The 17,572-nt window shown below is 48.8% G+C and overlaps 1 protein-coding gene across 4 annotated transcripts in view; it reads left to right on the forward strand.

The window, feature by feature from the left end:
• LOC109879106 (dedicator of cytokinesis protein 4) overlaps nt 1-17,572 on the forward strand; it is a 152,026-nt gene that overhangs the window by 121,959 nt on the left and 12,495 nt on the right. For all 4 annotated transcript variants that reach the window (XM_031797455.1, XM_031797458.1, XM_031797456.1 and 1 more), the window contains 8 exons: nt 778-944; nt 2,732-2,818; nt 3,411-3,587; nt 10,207-10,290; nt 10,422-10,541; nt 10,724-10,848; nt 11,863-11,983; nt 12,181-12,262. In XM_031797455.1, coding sequence (XP_031653315.1) covers nt 778-944; nt 2,732-2,818; nt 3,411-3,587; nt 10,207-10,290; nt 10,422-10,541; nt 10,724-10,848; nt 11,863-11,983; nt 12,181-12,262 — 963 coding nt within the window. The remainder of the gene's footprint in view (nt 1-777; nt 945-2,731; nt 2,819-3,410; nt 3,588-10,206; nt 10,291-10,421; nt 10,542-10,723; nt 10,849-11,862; nt 11,984-12,180; nt 12,263-17,572) is intronic.

The following is a 17,572-nucleotide window of genomic DNA, read 5'->3' on the forward strand; positions in this document are numbered from 1 at the left end:
CTAACCAGGGAACCCGTTGGACTCTAGTTTTCTTATGCTGCGTACAGCCTTCCGTTACAGCATGTCACTTATAGAGGAACAAACCAAAGGTATGACTCCCTCCCTCTTGGTCCTGAGCCAGATCTCTGGCCCATGCTGTAAATACATACACGAGTGCTTAGTGAAGATCGGGATCGATCCCTTGATAAAAATGCGCAAGATGTCTGTAGGACGTGGCAGCCATCTTAATGATCCTCCGCTAGTGATTGATGGGACAGCTGTTCGGAAGAAGCCTCTCTCTCTCTCTCTCTCTCTCTCTCTCTCTCTCTCTCTCTCGCTCTCTCGCTCTCTCGCTCTCTCGCTCTCTCGCTCTCTCGCTCTCTCTCTCTCTCAGTGCGTGTCTGTTCTGTGTGTGACTTTTCGCCAAGTGCAATTAGAGCAGACAAGGCCCCTCAAATAGCATTAGCGTACAGCTTTGTTATCCTCATGTGTCGTTAATCATTGAGGTTCCTGGACCCATGCCCGTCCCTATTTATATCTATGGGCTGACGAGCTCTCCCTGCACTACACTGACACAGGCCAGTCCTGCTGCCAATGGGAATGTGTTGTGATATAGTGTGGGGTGGACATTCAGATAAATGGCTACAGGATGTGATTAGTGGAAAGGATATATTCACACAGGAATTGGATGGATAGACCTGTGGAACCAGGGAAGGGGGGGGGGGGGGGGTTGCATGTGCTTGCGTTCATGTGTGTTTTGTCCAAGCTATTGTATGCATCCTTGACGTGCCGGCCCAGACCTACAGATCTATGCGGTGAGCCCCATCCCAGAGAGCCAGGACGTGCTGCAGAGAGACGGAGTGGCTGACAACATCAAGAGCTTCTATAAGGTCAACCACATCTGGAGGTTCAGATACGACAGGCCATTTCACAAGGGCACCAAGGACAAGGAGAATGAGTTCAAGGTGGGGGGGGGGGGCACGCAGTGTTTGCACACGAGAACTCCCCTCTGTGCCTTTCTGTTTCTCTCTCTCTGTGCCTTTCTGTTTCTCTCTCTCTGTGCCTTTCTGTTTCTCTCTCTCTGTGCCTTTTTGTTTTGCTCATCTCGTCATCTTATCTCACCTTTCTGGACTTGTTAGTGTCGTCCTTTGATGTCTACCACACATCTGTCTCCTTACTCACTTCCCCTCCCTCCCTCCCTCCCTCCCTCCCTCCCTCCCTCCCTCCCTCCCTCCCTCCCTCCCTCCCTCCCTCCCTCCCTCCCTCCCTCCCTCCCTCACAATATCTCGTCCTCCCTCTCTCCTCTCTCTTGTTTATTGAGTGGTTGTGTGGGTGGCTCATGGTCTTCCTCTCTGTATACTGGTGTGTTCAGGTGTTGTTTAATTCACAGTCCTACTAAATCTACTCCTGAGCTAGGAGAGGCTGAAACTATGGTTACGGTTCAATCACTTAAAAGACAACCCCCTCATCCACTTACCCTCGCCTTGTGCCCTTGGGGGAATCCCCGTCGTCTCCGTCTTGGAGGGCGGTCCAAATGATTAGCCCGAGCAACGGACGTTTGCAACGTAAGCCCCTCAGCCCTCGTCTTCAGTCGGCTTTGCGAATGTACAGTTACGTTCATTCCGCTAAGAAAGGTCTGCCAAAACTTAAAAACAACATCAATGGAGAAGTTAACATACAAGCGTAAGTAAAAACGAATGCAAATACATTAGACATTTTTGCTAGTAAAAGATCAAAATGTTTTTGGACATTGTAGAAATAAAAAATGTCCCTTCTTAAGTTCCAGCTAGGCAGGCGAACGTTATTTAGCTAATTCATTTGCTAGCTATCGTACAGTTGGCGTATATTAATAATGATATATTTAATATAAGTAGACATACACTCATAATTGACTGTAGCGCATATAAAGCACCCAACAAGCCACTGGTGGCTGAAAACACAATCGTCGTGGGACGAACGAGTGAGGAATTTCCGGCCAAGGGGCGTTCCATTTTTAAAAATCATTCCTTCCTCCATCGCGAGGTCATGATACCTCATCAGAAGTGTCCACTTCATTTGACGGCTGAGGGGATAGGGGGTGTCTTTTTTTAAGTGTTTGAACCGCAGCCATGGAGCTCAGTGTAAATATCGTCTCTCCAGACTCCACCAACCCACGCTCACTCAATCTCCATTCGTTAACCTAATGTCGTCAGGTTTATGAATTGGATATCATCATGTCATATCGTACTGAGGTTTAGCTTTCCCAGCTGTCTCTTTTAGGTCTACTTAATGCCTGAGAAACACTGTTCAGGCCAGGTAAATTTGACATTTAATATGAAGGAATATGAAGTAGCATGAATCGGTTCCGTGTTGATTATGATCTTGTAAAAGGATGGACCGAAAAATGCAATTTGGTTTCTAAACGAATTGTGGGTTCAAGGAAAGGTATTAGTGGAATATATCAAGAGTCGCGTTTTAGTTCATTTAATTAGGTGACACGGCGTCATTTGTAGATCGGCGTAGACGGTTGCTATGAGGACTCTGTTTCCATGAGGATGTGTAGTACTCGGATGTTCTGTGAGCCAGTGTCTACACGTCATATATTAAGAGGAGAGAAAAGCAGTGTTTTGTGCTGCTCAGATGTGTGGGTGAATGTTTTCCGACCCAGTATATTGCCAGCATTAACATGAAGTGTGTGTGTGCCTGCCTGCGCATGTCCATGCGTGTGCTAATGTGTGGGTGGGTGTGTGTGTGTGTGTGTGTGTATTTTCAGAGCTTGTGGGTGGAGAGGACCTCACTCACCCTGGTCCAGAGCCTGCCAGGAATCTCCAGATGGTTCGAGGTGGAGAAGAGAGAACTGGTGAGTCTCTTACGCTCCTTCAGTAACCCCCTCATATTAACCCCATTCACGACACCTTGCTCAATGCTGACCCTGCTATGTTCTAACTTTGCGGAGAGCCCCACTGAACTCCCTGAGCGTAGGCCTATATCAAAGAGGCATTTCATCTCCAGCACCACCCCGACATCAACAGCTTTGAAAACTGAGCTTTTCTATGATTTGTAGTAAAAAATATATATGGGTAGATAAGTGTTCCCAATGATTGTGAAATGTCCCTTTAAGAGAAGGGTGAACGTTATTCATAATATTCATGAGATTCATAATTATAATGTTACTCTGGAATTTATGAAGGATCAAGCTGCGTACGGAAGGCTGTGTATTAGAGAGATGGTGTGTGTGTGTGTGTGTGTGTGTGTGTGTGTGTGTGTGTGTGTGTGTGTGTGTGTGTGTGTGAGAGAGAAAATGCATTGTGTTTATGTAGCCTGCCTTATTTTGTGTTTCTTGTCTCTACTTATACACACTCTGTGCGTGTGTGTGTTGAATCTCTACATAGAGGTAAGCATATGTCTGTATATATACTCACACCTGACCACCCTGTGTTCTCCTCATCTAGGTGGAAGTGAGCCCGTTGGAGAATGCCATCGAGGTGATTGAGAACAAGAACCTGCAGTTGCGGATGCTGATCGCCCAGTGCCAGAGCAGGCAGATGCAGAACATCAACCCCCTCACCATGTGCCTCAACGGGGTCATCGACGCCGCTGTCAACGGGGGGCTCGCACGCTACCAAGAGGTCAGAGGGCAATGATGATGTCCCTGGCTTACATTGGTCACTCAGTATTGTGTGGAGACATTGCCTGGGCTTGCTAGATCTGCAGTCTGCCTTATGTGTTTGTTTAAAGAGAGCACTGACAGAGACACAGAGAGATAGACAGACGCAGACAGACGCAGACAGACAAAAAGACAGGGAGAGAGACAGACAGACGGAGGCAGGGACGGACGGAGGCAGGGACGGACGGACGGAGGCAGGGACGGACAGACCGACACACAGACACTTGGGGACGGACAGACAGACACATGGGGAGAGACAGACAGACACACGGGGACAGACACACAGGGACAGACAGACAGACACACGGAGACGGACGGACAGACAGACACACGGAGACGGACGGACAGACAGACACACGGAGACGGACGGACAGACAGACACACGGAGACGGACGGACGGACAGACAGACACACGGAGACGGACGGACAGACAGACACACGGAGACGGACGGACGGACAGACAGACACACGGAGACGGACGGACGGACAGACAGACACACGGAGACGGACGGACGGACGGACAGACAGACACACGGAGACGGACGGACGGACGGACAGACAGACACACGGAGACGGACGGACAGACAGACACACGGAGACGGACGGACAGACAGACACACAGAGACGGACAGACAGACAGACAGACGGATACGGACAGACAGACAGACAGACGGATACGGACAGACAGACAGACAGACGGATACAGACAGACAGACGGATACGGACAGACAGACAGACAGACACACGGAGACGGACAGACAGACCGACAGACACACGGAGACGGACAGACAGACCGACAGACACACGGAGACGGACAGACAGACAGACAGACACACGGAGACGGACAGACAGACACACGGAGACGGACAGACAGACAGACACACAGAGACGGACAGACAGACAGACAGACACATAGAATAAGGAGTTCCTTCAGACACGTTCAAGGGCATATAAATCACACATTACAATGAAATATTTCCTTCAAAATACATACAGTAGTTAATGTCCTGAATCTCTGTACTGTAAATGAAGTGTTGAATGAAGCCTTTATTTCCTTTCCAAATCCATCACGGAGTGCTATACTGTCCGAGTTATAATCACTCCTTTTCAAGGAGACCTCCGGCGGCAGCCAGCGAACTGTGTGTACTGTACAGTGGCTCTCGGTTGCTTAGCAACTTCACATTATCACTACAGCTAGCCATATTGAGTTTGCAGCGAGGCTTAAGAGGGCCAAGTTAGCAGGGGTCTGCTCTCCTCATGACCGCCACTACCTCTCACCTCTATTAAAACTGGCGGTGGAGATGATGAGATGATGCTAGAGATGAGGATGTTGTAGGAAATGAGTTTGACCCGGGAGAGAATAGCTAGGTTAGCTACGGTTGTGTTTGCTCAAAGCCCACCTGTTGCTGCTTGAAGTACATTATCTGCCAGAGCTTTGATCCAATAGGCTCATTGTATGAAGGATATGATGATATACGATTCTGCAGAATCTATAGACTACATGACGTGACTGTTTTTAGATCCAGTAGGTTTCATGTACATATTCAATGATATTCAATGCATACATTTTAGAAATGTCATTTCAAGTGTGTACGATAGAGAGAGATAATGGTGATCTATATACTGTCCATGAAGGCAATGAGAATGTCATACATGCGCATTTTGTCTGTTCCTTTCATTAGGATAACGCAATTGACTTTTATGCCAATTTGTTCAGCCATAAATGAAGCCGATATCAGCATTCATATTTCGATTTATTGCTCATGGTTATAGTTCCAGCCCCGAAGGAGAATCCAGCCTGATTTAATATCTATTTATTGCCGGCGTTTCATCTTTAATTGAGGTTTTAGAATGATTCACAATGTCACTTGACACTTGGAGTTTCTCCTCTATCTCAAGTCCAACCAGCACAAGAGAGAAGTATAATTTGATGCAAATATAGATTATTTTTCCACCCTTGGCTAAGTGTTTCAGACCGTATTATTCATACAGCCGGTTCACTGAGACGGAATAAGTCCCTTTTTCCCTTTTGAATGTATATTTCTGTGGCATTTGGACTATCTCTCACACCAGTTATTTCGGGTCAAATCGACCCTGGCGTTCACAGCGTCACAGCAGGGGTCGTGTCGGGAGATGAGTGTGCTACTGTTATATTGTTCTCAAGCGTCATGGTAGAGGTTGCCTCGCACACTCGGATGGTAGACACAGATAAGACCATGCCTGTTTGGGAGGGGGCTTTGAAGTAAGCAGTGAGCTCCTCTCCCCTTTGAGTCTTTTGAGTCCCCCCTCTCCCGCTCTCCCATATCTCACTCTGTCTCTTTGGAGATAGCCCCCCACAAAGAGGAGACCAAACCCTGCTTTCTCCTTTGGCTCTCTCTCCACTGAAGATTTTTAAAGAGATTTTGAGTTGATGTTGTTCGTTTTCTGATTCATTATTTTTATTTTGTTGTGATGCAGATTAAAAAGCCTTGGCTCTCATCTTCACTCATCTCAAGAGTTGCAATATCAACATGAGGGAATATGCACTTAATGTATGATTAGAATTATGCAACATATTTACATTATGAATATTATTTCTTCCTTTTTGTCTTTTGCCCACAAAAAGACCAGTCCGGCACAGTCTGACGCACAGTCTGACGCACAGTCTGACTCACAGTCTGACTCACAGTCTGACGCACAGTCTGACGCACAGTCTGACGCACAGTCTGACGCACAGTCTGACTCACAGTCTGACTCACAGTCTGACTCACAGTCTGACTCACAGTCTGACGCACAGTCTGACGCACAGTCTGACCGACAGTGCGACCGACAGACAGTCCGACCGGCCGCCAGACAGTCCGACTGACAGTGCGACCGACCGACCGCCAGGCAGTCCGACCGACCGCCAGGCAGTCCGACCGGCCGCCAGGCAGTCCGACCGGCCGCCAGACAGTCCGACCGACCAACCGATAGACAGTCCGACAGTCCGACCGATAGACAGTCCGACCGATAGACAGTCCGACCGTCCGACCGATAGACAGTCCGACCGATAGACAGTCCGACCGTCCGACCGATAGACAGTCCTACCGTCCAACCGATAGACAGTCCGACCGTCCAACCGATAGACAGTCCGACCGTCCAACCGATAGACAGTCCGACCGATAGACAGTCCGACCGTCCAACCGATAGACAGTCCGACCGTCCAACCGATAGACAGTCCGACCGATAGATAGTCCAACCGATAGACAGTCCAACCGATAGACAGTCCGACCGTCCAACCGATAGACAGTCCGACCGTCCGACCGATAGACAGTCCGACCGTCCGACCGATAGACAGTCCGACCGATAGACAGTCCGACCGTCCAACCGATAGACAGTCCAACCGATAGACAGTCCGACCGTCCAACCGATAGACAGTCCGACCGTCCAACCGATAGACAGTCCGACCGATAGATAGTCCAACCGATAGACAGTCCAACCGATAGACAGTCCGACCGTCCAACCGATAGACAGTCCGACCGTCCAACCGATAGACAGTCCGACCGATAGACAGTCCGACCGATAGACAGTCCGACCGATAGACAGTCCGACCGGCTGCCAGACAGTCCGACCGGCTGCCAGACAGTCCGACCGGCCGCCAGACAGTCCGACCGACCAACCGATAGACAGTCCGACCGTCCAACCGATAGACAGTCCGACCGTCCGACCGATAGACAGTCCGACCGTCCGACCGATAGACAGTCCGACCGTCCGACCGATAGACAGTCCGACCGTCCGACCGATAGACAGTCCGACCGACCGACCGATAGACAGTCCGACCGTCCAACCGATAGACAGTCCAAACGATAGACAGTCCAACCGTCCAACCGATAGACAGTCCGACCGATAGACCGTCCGACCGATAGACAGTCCGACCGATAGACAGTCCGACCGTCCAACCGATAGACAGTCCGACCGTCCAACCGATAGACAGTCCGACCGATAGACAGTCCGACCGATAGACAGTCCGACCGATAGACAGTCCGACCGGCTGCCAGACAGTCCGACCGGCTGCCAGACAGTCCGACCGGCTGCCAGACAGTCCGACCAACCGATAGACAGTCCGACCGACCAACCGATAGACAGTCCGACCGTCCAACCGATAGACAGTCCGACCGTCCGACCGATAGACAGTCCGACCGTCCGACCGATAGACAGTCCGACCGATAGACAGTCCGACCGACCGACCGATAGACAGTCCGACCGTCCAACCGATAGACAGTCCAACCGATAGACAGTCCAACCGTCCGACCGATAGACAGTCCGACCGTCCGACCGATAGACAGTCCGACCGATAGACAGTCCGACCGATAGACAGTCCGACCGTCCGACCGATAGACAGTCCGACCGTCCGACCGATAGACAGTCCGACCGTCCGACCGATAGACAGTCCGACCGTCCGACCGATAGACAGTCCGACCGATAGACAGTCCGACCGATAGACAGTCCGACCGATAGACAGTCCGACCGTCCGACCGATAGACAGTCCGACCGTCCGACCGATAGACAGTCCGACCGTCCGACCGATAGACAGTCCGACCGTCCGACCGATAGACAGTCCGACCGATAGACAGTCCGACCGATAGACAGTCCGACCGTCCGACCGATAGACAGTCCGACCGACCAACCGATAGACAGTCCGACCGTCCAACCGATAGACAGTCCGACCGATAGACAGTCCGACCGATAGACAGTCCGACCGGCTGCCAGACAGTCCGACCGGCCGCCAGACAGTCCGACCGACCAACCGATAGACAGTCCGACCGTCCAACCGATAGACAGTCCAACCGATAGACAGTCCGACCGATAGACAGTCCGACCGTCCGACCGATAGACAGTCCGACCGATAGACAGTCCGACCGTCCGACCGTCCGACCGATAGACAGTCCGACCGTCCAACCGATAGACAGTCCGACCGATAGATAGTCCAACCGATAGACAGTCCAACCGATAGACAGTCCGACCGTCCAACCGATAGACAGTCCGACCGTCCAACCGATAGACAGTCCGACCGATAGACAGTCCGACCGATAGACAGTCCGACCGATAGACAGTCCGACCGATAGACAGTCCGACCGGCTGCCAGACAGTCCGACCGGCTGCCAGACAGTCCGACCGGCCGCCAGACAGTCCGACCGACCAACCGATAGACAGTCCGACCGTCCAACCGATAGACAGTCCGACCGATAGACAGTCCGACCGTCCGACCGATAGACAGTCCGACCGATAGACAGTCCGACCGATAGACAGTCCGACCGACCGACCGATAGACAGTCCGACCGTCCAACCGATAGACAGTCCAACCGATAGACAGTCCAACCGTCCAACCGATAGACAGTCCGACCGTCCGACCGATAGACAGTCCGACCGATAGACAGTCCGACCGATAGACAGTCCGACCGTCCGACCGATAGACAGTCCGACCGTCCAACCGATAGACAGTCCGACCGTCCGACCGATAGACAGTCCGACCGTCCGACCGATAGACAGTCCGACCGTCCAACCGATAGACAGTCCGACCGATAGATAGTCCAACCGATAGACAGTCCAACCGATAGACAGTCCGACCGATAGACAGTCCGACCGATAGACAGTCCGACCGATAGACAGTCCGACCGGCTGCCAGACAGTCCGACCGGCTGCCAGACAGTCCGACCGGCCGCCAGACAGTCCGACCGACCAACCGATAGACAGTCCGACCGTCCAACCGATAGACAGTCCAACCGATAGACAGTCCGACCGTCCGACCGATAGACAGTCCGACCATCCGACCGATAGACAGTCCGACCGTCCGACCGATAGACAGTCCGACCAACCAACCGATAGACAGTCCGACCGTCCAACCGATAGACAGTCCAACCGATCGACCGTCCGACCGATAGACAGTCCGACCGTCCGACCGATAGACAGTCCGACCGTCCGACCGATAGACAGTCCGACCGTCCGACCGATAGACAGTCCGACCGTCCGACCGATAGACAGTCCGACCGTCCGACCGATAGACAGTCCGACCGTCCGACCGATAGACAGTCCGACCGTCCGACCGATAGACAGTCCGACCGTCCGACCGATAGACAGTCCGACCGTCCGACCGATAGACAGTCCGACCGTCCGACCGATAGACAGTCCGACCGTCCGACCGATAGACAGTCCGACCGTCCGACCGATAGACAGTCCGACCGTCCGACCGATAGACAGTCCGACCGTCCGACCGATAGACCGTCCGACCGATAGACAGTCCGACCGTCCGACCGATAGACAGTCCGACCGATAGACAGTCTGACCGCCAGACAGTCCAACCGCCAGACAGTCCGACCGCCAGACAGTCCAACCGCCAGACAGTCCAACCGATAGACAGTCCAACCGATAGACAGTCCGACCGTCCAACCGATAGACAGTCCAACCGATAGACAGTCCAACCGATAGACAGTCCAACCGATAGACAGTCCAACCGATAGACAGTCCAACCGATAGACAGTCCAACCGATAGACAGTCCAACCGACAACATGGTGACATACAACATGGTGACATACAAAACATACAATGAACTGTGTCCATGTAGGCATTCTTTGTGAAGGACTACATCGTGAATCATCCTGAGGACGGGGAGAAGATCGGACGACTAAGGGAACTCATGTTCGAGCAGGTCAGTTTCCAATGTTGGAAAACACTAGGCCTACTTTAATAGGAGAACTGCTACAGTTTTGTGATGATATTTCATCTGGAAGAGATCGACGTTAACAAAGGAAATGCACCGTCTCCGCCTCCCCCCTCTAGGCCCACATCCTGGAGTACGGCCTGGCCATCCACGAGAAGTTTGTCCCTCAGGACATGCGACCTCTACACAAGAAGCTGGTGGACCAGTTTCATGTGATGAAGTCTAGTCTGGGGATCCAGGTTAGTGAAGGCCACACAACAGGAGCACCACCTGTCAAATCCTCAAATTGACCTTCATCAAACCTGCGTCAGCACAACCATAACTCATGCTAGCATAAACAATATGCGAATCACATGTTTCCTCCTCCCCTTCCTCTTCTCCTTCTCCCTCCGTTTGCCCTTCTCTCTAATCCCCACCCCAGGAGTTTCCGGCGTATGTGCGCGCCAGCCCCGTGCATTTCACCAATGGCAGCCCGCGTAGTTCATGCAGGAACTCGGTCCCCAACATCATCAGCCCAGATGGCGCTCGCGTGGTGGCCAGACGCAGGTGAGAAACACTGTCCTCGTCTCTCTCTCTCTCTCTGTTCTTTCCACTCTTCCTTTCGCCTTCTCCCTTTTCTTCTTCTGGCTCTTCCTCTTTTCACTCCCATACTCTCTTCTTTCCTCTCCCTTTCTGTCTGCACATCCTATCCTCTTTAGCTCACTCTCTCTCTATCTCTCACTCCTCTCCTCTTTCTCACTCCCTGGTTTGGCACCATATGGGCATAGGTATGTGTGTGTGTGTGTGTGTGTGCTGCCAGGCTGGTGGACAAATTGTGTGTGTGTCCTCAGTGACCCTGCCATTCTCTACCTGTGACATCCTACCTCCATCGAGCGTAAAGGGGCACAAACCTATACTGCCCAGAGGGACACGCACACGCGCACACACACACACACACACCCAGCCTCAATCTGTCACTGACATTTCCCTCACTGAGTTTTTACTGTCCTCTTAAGTCGACATCTTGCAAATGTAAAACGCACTAGCAGTTACAACTTGTGATTTAAGGAGAGATAATGGGCCTTTTTATCAGAACCATATGGTATTATGTCAGATGAATGCTCTACCAAATCCTGAAAGTAACTGGTCTTATTTTCTCTGTCTGTCTGTCTGTCTGTCTCTGTCTCTGTCTCTGTCTCTGTCTCTGTCTCTGTCTCTGTCTCTGTCTCTGTCTCTGTCTCTGTCTCTGTGTCTCTGTGTCTCTGTGTGTGTCTCTTTCTGTCTGTGTGTGTGTCTCTTTCTGTCTGTGTGTGTGTGTGTGTGTGTCTCTGTCTGTGTGTGTGTGTGTGTGTGTGTCTCTGTCTGTCTGTCTGTCTCTGTCTGTGTGTGTGTGTGTGTGTGTGTGTGTGTCTCTGTCTGTCTGTCTGTCTCTGTGTGTGTGTGTGTGTGTCTCTGTCTGTCTGTCTCTGTCTGTGTGTGTGTGTGTGTCTGTCTCTGTCTGTGTGTGTGTGTGTGTGTCTCTGTCTGTCTCTGTCTGTTTCTGTCTGTGTGTGTGTCTCTGTGTGTGTTATGTTTGATCAGTCCCCTCACCTACCCGGCTGTCAACCGCTACTCGTCGTCATCGCTGTCCTCTCAGGCCTCCAATGAAGTGAGCAACATCACAGGGCAGTCGGAAAGCTCTGACGAAGTCTTCAACATGCAGGTTCAATTCCAATTGAATTTACCCTCAACCACCCTTTTTCAGTGAATTCCTTTTTTTGTTGGTGTTTGCAAAAAGTCACTTGAGAAAGGCAACGATCTAAACTAGATTAGGATAATTCCACTCCCCCACACGATCCTGGCTGTCTATAATTCTTCACTTGCCAGTGATGTTGCTGATGTAGTTGTTTGTCCCTGCAGCCCAGCCCATCTACCTCGAGCCTCAGCTCCAATCATTCTGCCTCTCCCAACGTGACCAGCTCTGCTCCGTCCAGCACCAGAGGTAAGACGAGCAGAGGGGGGGTTGATCCTGATGAAGAACAAAAATAAAAATATATCACTTATTGGAAAGACACCACAATAACCCAAAACACGGTTAAATGCTTTTTGGCCTCAGACATTCGGTGGCATGGTGACCATTGTGACCATTTTTCTCAGTTTTCTATGTACAGACTCAATGAACACAGCCTGGCCATAGAGACCGGCCATCACAGGCAGATCTGGCTACCCAGAGAGGACAGGCTGTGCACACTCTGCCCTCAAAGAGAGGTCGAGACAGAGCTGCATTTCCTTTTACGCTGCGAGGACTTCGCAGACATACAGGCAATTTTCTTCCCGAAAAACTGAAAACAAATATGACTGTGAAAGAAAAATTGGGAGACAAATATCCTCTCTAGAAAGAGAGTGAGAGAGAGAGTGAGAGGATAAACAGCTCATATCATATCTGAAATAGTATCAGTACTTGCACTGGGAACAATCTGTATTCAGACCAAAATACTTCACTGAAACGAAAACGTTGTACCACCTCGAGAACATCAAGAAATCCCTAGATAAGGGAAATGTGGTCGGAGCAGTCTTCCATGACATGAAAAAGTCCTTTGACACAGTTAATCACAGTGTTCTGTTCTCCAAACTCCCCACCTTCAATTTCTCAGACTAATTGCGTCACTCTCTGTCAGCATCAAAGGAGAGACCATTGAACAAGTCGGCGTGGTGAAATATCTGTCGATCAGCCTGGACCCACTAAAAGATGGGTAGAAGTGTCAAAGCAAACCGAGCACTGTTTCACATTCTTATTCTTACATGCAGTGGTGTTCTCTCACGTGTTCTACTGTATAACATCCTGGTTCCAGGCCAGCCAGCCAGTGCTGAGACCCCTAGAGTCTCAGCACATACGCTACCATCCATCGTCACGTCTTGAAAAGTGTTGAACTCTCCATAAATTCTGCAAATGGGAATCTTGAGTTTAAGTGTCTAAATCCCTGACCAAACGCATGCCGAAGTTGCAACGGCTTGGAATGTCCACCAGAGGGGCCTCCAGTTGAAACCAGGGTCCCTCTAAATATCCCTATAAAACTGTCTAACTGTCTATTGGCCAGTCCTCCTCCTCACATGCAGGGAACACTTCGTCAGAAGATCACAAACATTTCACGCATTCAAAAGAAAAACACCAAAGACTGGGTTGCTTACAGCTCCAACAGTGCAACCATGTATGAGCTGCCGTGTGTTCTCAACAGATGCGTTAAGGCCCTCGTACCGCCTTCCACGTTGTAAATATTGGTCAACACGTAGGACATTTGCGCGGTGCTTCTACTTGTTGTCTAACATTTGATCCAACGATGAAGGCAGAGACTATTTCATTGTATAATAGAAACAATCTTGAGGCAAGCAGCTGCAGGGGAGATCCTATCTCTGATTTCACGGGGAAGAAATCAAAGAGTAAAATGTGACATGCCCCTTATATAAGTGGGAGGTGATGACACAATCATATAGTTTACGCAAGAGTTATTTAATGCAAGCAGCCGTTCCCAGAACACAATGGCCTTGTGTCAGGGTGCAGACATATCAGGACTCTATGAAAAGGCATGACATCACAGTCTAACATATCCCCGTGAGAAGTTACAACAGCTCACCCCAAATTCTGCCACCACAATGACAATACTGCATATAATTGTGATAATGTACTGATATGTGATTTAAATTGGATTTGAATTGATTATGCATGGCTTTCGTTCCTTTTGTTTCCATAAGAGCCATTCTAAGGGACGGCTGTCGGACATTAGCATAAGATGGAAACATCCGTGGGACGATTGTTTGTTCAATGTGTCAATGTGTTTGTACTTGTCCCTATCCAAAATCAACCAAACGACAAAAGAGATGAAAGTAGACAGACAGAAAGAAAGAGTGACAAGGAGAGAAATGTGATGTAGTTAGATTGGTGAAAACAAAGGATTGTTTGATTGAGACATGCAAGATGAAATGGAGAGACATCGTGGACATCGAGGACATCGTGAGAGGGCGCATTGTTGATTACGCCTGTGAACCCATAGAGAATGTCTCGAAGTCCTCTGAGAAGCTTTTAACCACAGCCAGGTTAGGAGGTTCTTTAGAGGATTGTGACTCATCTCATCTCCCCATCGCTCAGACACTCATGTGTTTCTGCCTGATGCAGAGCATACGCATAATAATATATGGAGAGATTTCTGGATGCCTATACACTCCTCTTGGCATCCTGTGCAACCAGAAGGAGCCCTATAAAGCCACTGCCAGGACCATAAAGTGTTTAGAGAAGTACAGCAAACTGAACTGCCTGTAAGATGCTCATCTCATTCCCATATTATTCCCATTCTAAAGCTAATTTCCATATAATGTGTAATGGAAAAGGATCTATGGGCAGCCAGTGAATGGCTGTAATCATTACTGTGTGTGTGTGTGTGTGTGTGTGTGTGTGTGTGTGTGTGTGTGTTAGTCAGTTTATCCCTGGAATGAGTGTCTGGTGCCACCACAGTGTGACAGCCAGCCCAGCAGGGCAGGTCTTTTATGTGCTGAGGTTAGTGAAGTGGAAACAGCCAGGGTGAAGGATGTGAAACGGGGAGCTGTTGGTTGGTCGATAGTTGTTGACTACCAGCTTCTATGCTCGTTTATTTGTGTGTCTCGCTCATCTAACAAGACCACCTTTTGAACTTGTGTTTTTTGTGTCATCATTGGTCTAACACCTATTCTCACACTCCCTCATTCTTCCTTTCCCTCGGTCTCTCGCTCTCTCTCTCCAATAAAACAAATAACACAACGCCTCTCCCCTATCTGATCTAGGTAACCTAGTTAAAGCATATTTATAATGCAACTTCATCGTACTGCTACGATTGGATAGAGCGAGCCTGTAACTCCACTCCTTCTCCCATCTCCTTGCGTCTCTCTCCATCACTCATATCACTTGGAGCTGTTTACTTGCTATAAATGTGCATAATATCTAACAAGGAGAGTGAGGGTTGGAAGAAAGAGGAAACGACAATGCATGTTCTGTCGGAATGTCTCAAGTCTGCCCATTAGGCATTTTAAAACACTTCCCACTTCACTACTTCTCCTTATTATGACAAGCGTCTACTTCCTACTATTAACTGTCAGTTTAGGGATCCGATGGCTGCTGGTCAGATTAGCACACCCGTAAATAGCTAATGTTACACCGCAAGTCAGATGGCTCGTTGCTGAAAATGCTGCATGTTCAAAATGAGAACCAGCTAACACTAGCTAGCTACATTGGCTCTTAGCAAAGATAATGGATATGCTGACAAGATACAGTACGTGTCTTCCGCCCTAACAATAATTGTCCACAAAGCAGCACGGTGGGCTGTAACTCCCACCTATCCTTTCTTTGGATTGGTGGATACATCTCAGAATTGTAATCATTTTTAGAATCTTCGATGAGGGTTGATTACACAACCGCCTGTATTCAATGGAGTGAGATGCTATGCTACTAGCCTCATGCATAGTTATCTCAAGATAACTCCGATATAAAGTGTTTTCTTTCTCAAAGTTGCCAGAATGTCACGTGTCGTACTTGTATCAGTACACTCGTAAAAACTTAAGCATTATGAAACATCAATTAGATCAAATTAACCTTACGTAGAAAAAAAGCCATACATGTACAAACTTCCTTGCTTGGTGGGCAAAACAAAGATTAAAACGCCACCTGCTGGAGGGGGACAGATTTTTTGGCCGAGTTGAGCCTCTATCTTCCTCTTCCTCTCTGCTATTAGCTCCAATCTGATATCTTAGCATCATGTTTATCTAGCCAGCTAACTAGCATAGTAGCTAATATAGCTAGCTAGCTAACATCACAGACGAAAGGGTTATTGTAATCGTCGCAAACTGGTCACATAGCTATCTGCTTAGCTAACTAGCTTATTGCATGCCTCTCAGGGCATGTTGACAGGAGCCTTTATCATTAGTGAATTAATTAAACTAATATTTGCAACAGAAGTTCGATTTTGGTCACTTTGTCAATTCACCCATTTCTAAATACTGCACCTTTCTTTTGTAGAATGAGCCAACTTGCTGTTTCTGATTTTCTTCTGCATTGTGCAGTGCTCGTGGCTCAGGCAGTGAGTGTCGGGTGACATAGCAGCAGCTTTGCTATGTAGAGGGACTATCAGCAAAGCCAATAGAGATAGGCTAGAAAAGGCCAACATCGTCCCAATTTATCAGTTCAGACGATTATTTGTCGTCCTCTAATATGTATTATAAACTGGGTAGTTCGAGCCCTGAATGCTGATTGGCTGACAGCCGTGGTATATCAGTCTGTAAACCATGGGTATTTTTACTGCTCTAATTGCGTTGGTAACCAGTTTATTTAAGTGATAATGCCTGAGAAGCCGGTGTTTGGAGGAGATATTGGCAGGGGTGTTGTTAGGTCCGAGACCAAGTGGAACTGTGCCAATATATCCTCCAAACACCGGCTTCTCTGGCGGTTATCAACAAATTCAAATAATGATTGACATATTTTCATTACTTTATTTTGATGAATTTATTCATATTTCATCCTTCCACAAGATAATTATCCCAACACAAATCTAAGGTTGCTACCCGAGCCGGCAGTTCGTTCGTTCCATTGGTTCGGTTACCAGAGACGCGACCCAGTCGTTCACTCTAAATGTTCCATTGCCATACTGGCTGGCAACATTCTTATCCCATGCTTGCTAGCTAGCCAACTACGACTAACTTACAGTCACGTCAAACAGTGCAGCCAGACAGAATAACAGTAGCTACATTTGTTTAAGCTGTTTTCTAGTGACATTTATTTGGATACATCCATAACAATGAGCTAATGAGGCATGATTTCGCCTGGCATAGAAAATGTGCTCTCTCGTTAGGATACGGTTCAGAGGAGCTAGCCAACAACACAGCTAACACAATAACTTCAAACTAAAGCTGGAAAGACTGCAAACTAGCTGCACTTAATTTCATTTTACTTTTTTTCAATTGACATTTCTTTGTATATATCCATAAAAATGATTGCGTCTCTCTCTCTCGTCCCATTGCAAATGTCGGAGAGACAGACCGCAAGCTTTATACAAATCTCCGCTATTGAAAACGAAATGTTAGTCCAAAAGAAATGTGAGATAATGTCTAGATGCTTTTTATAGTGGAGATCAGGTTGATAAATTGCCTGGCTGGGCTGATGAGACAGTGGATTGCGCAGTCAGATGGAACAGAGTAAAATAGGCATTTTAACATCATAGATTTAGCCGGTGGTAACTTGTGGAATATGGCCAATATACCACACCCCCTCGTGCCTTATTGCTTAAGTAATGTT

Source organism: Oncorhynchus kisutch, linkage group LG19 (genome assembly GCF_002021735.2).
Source record: "Oncorhynchus kisutch isolate 150728-3 linkage group LG19, Okis_V2, whole genome shotgun sequence".
Taxonomy (NCBI): domain Eukaryota; kingdom Metazoa; phylum Chordata; class Actinopteri; order Salmoniformes; family Salmonidae; genus Oncorhynchus; species Oncorhynchus kisutch.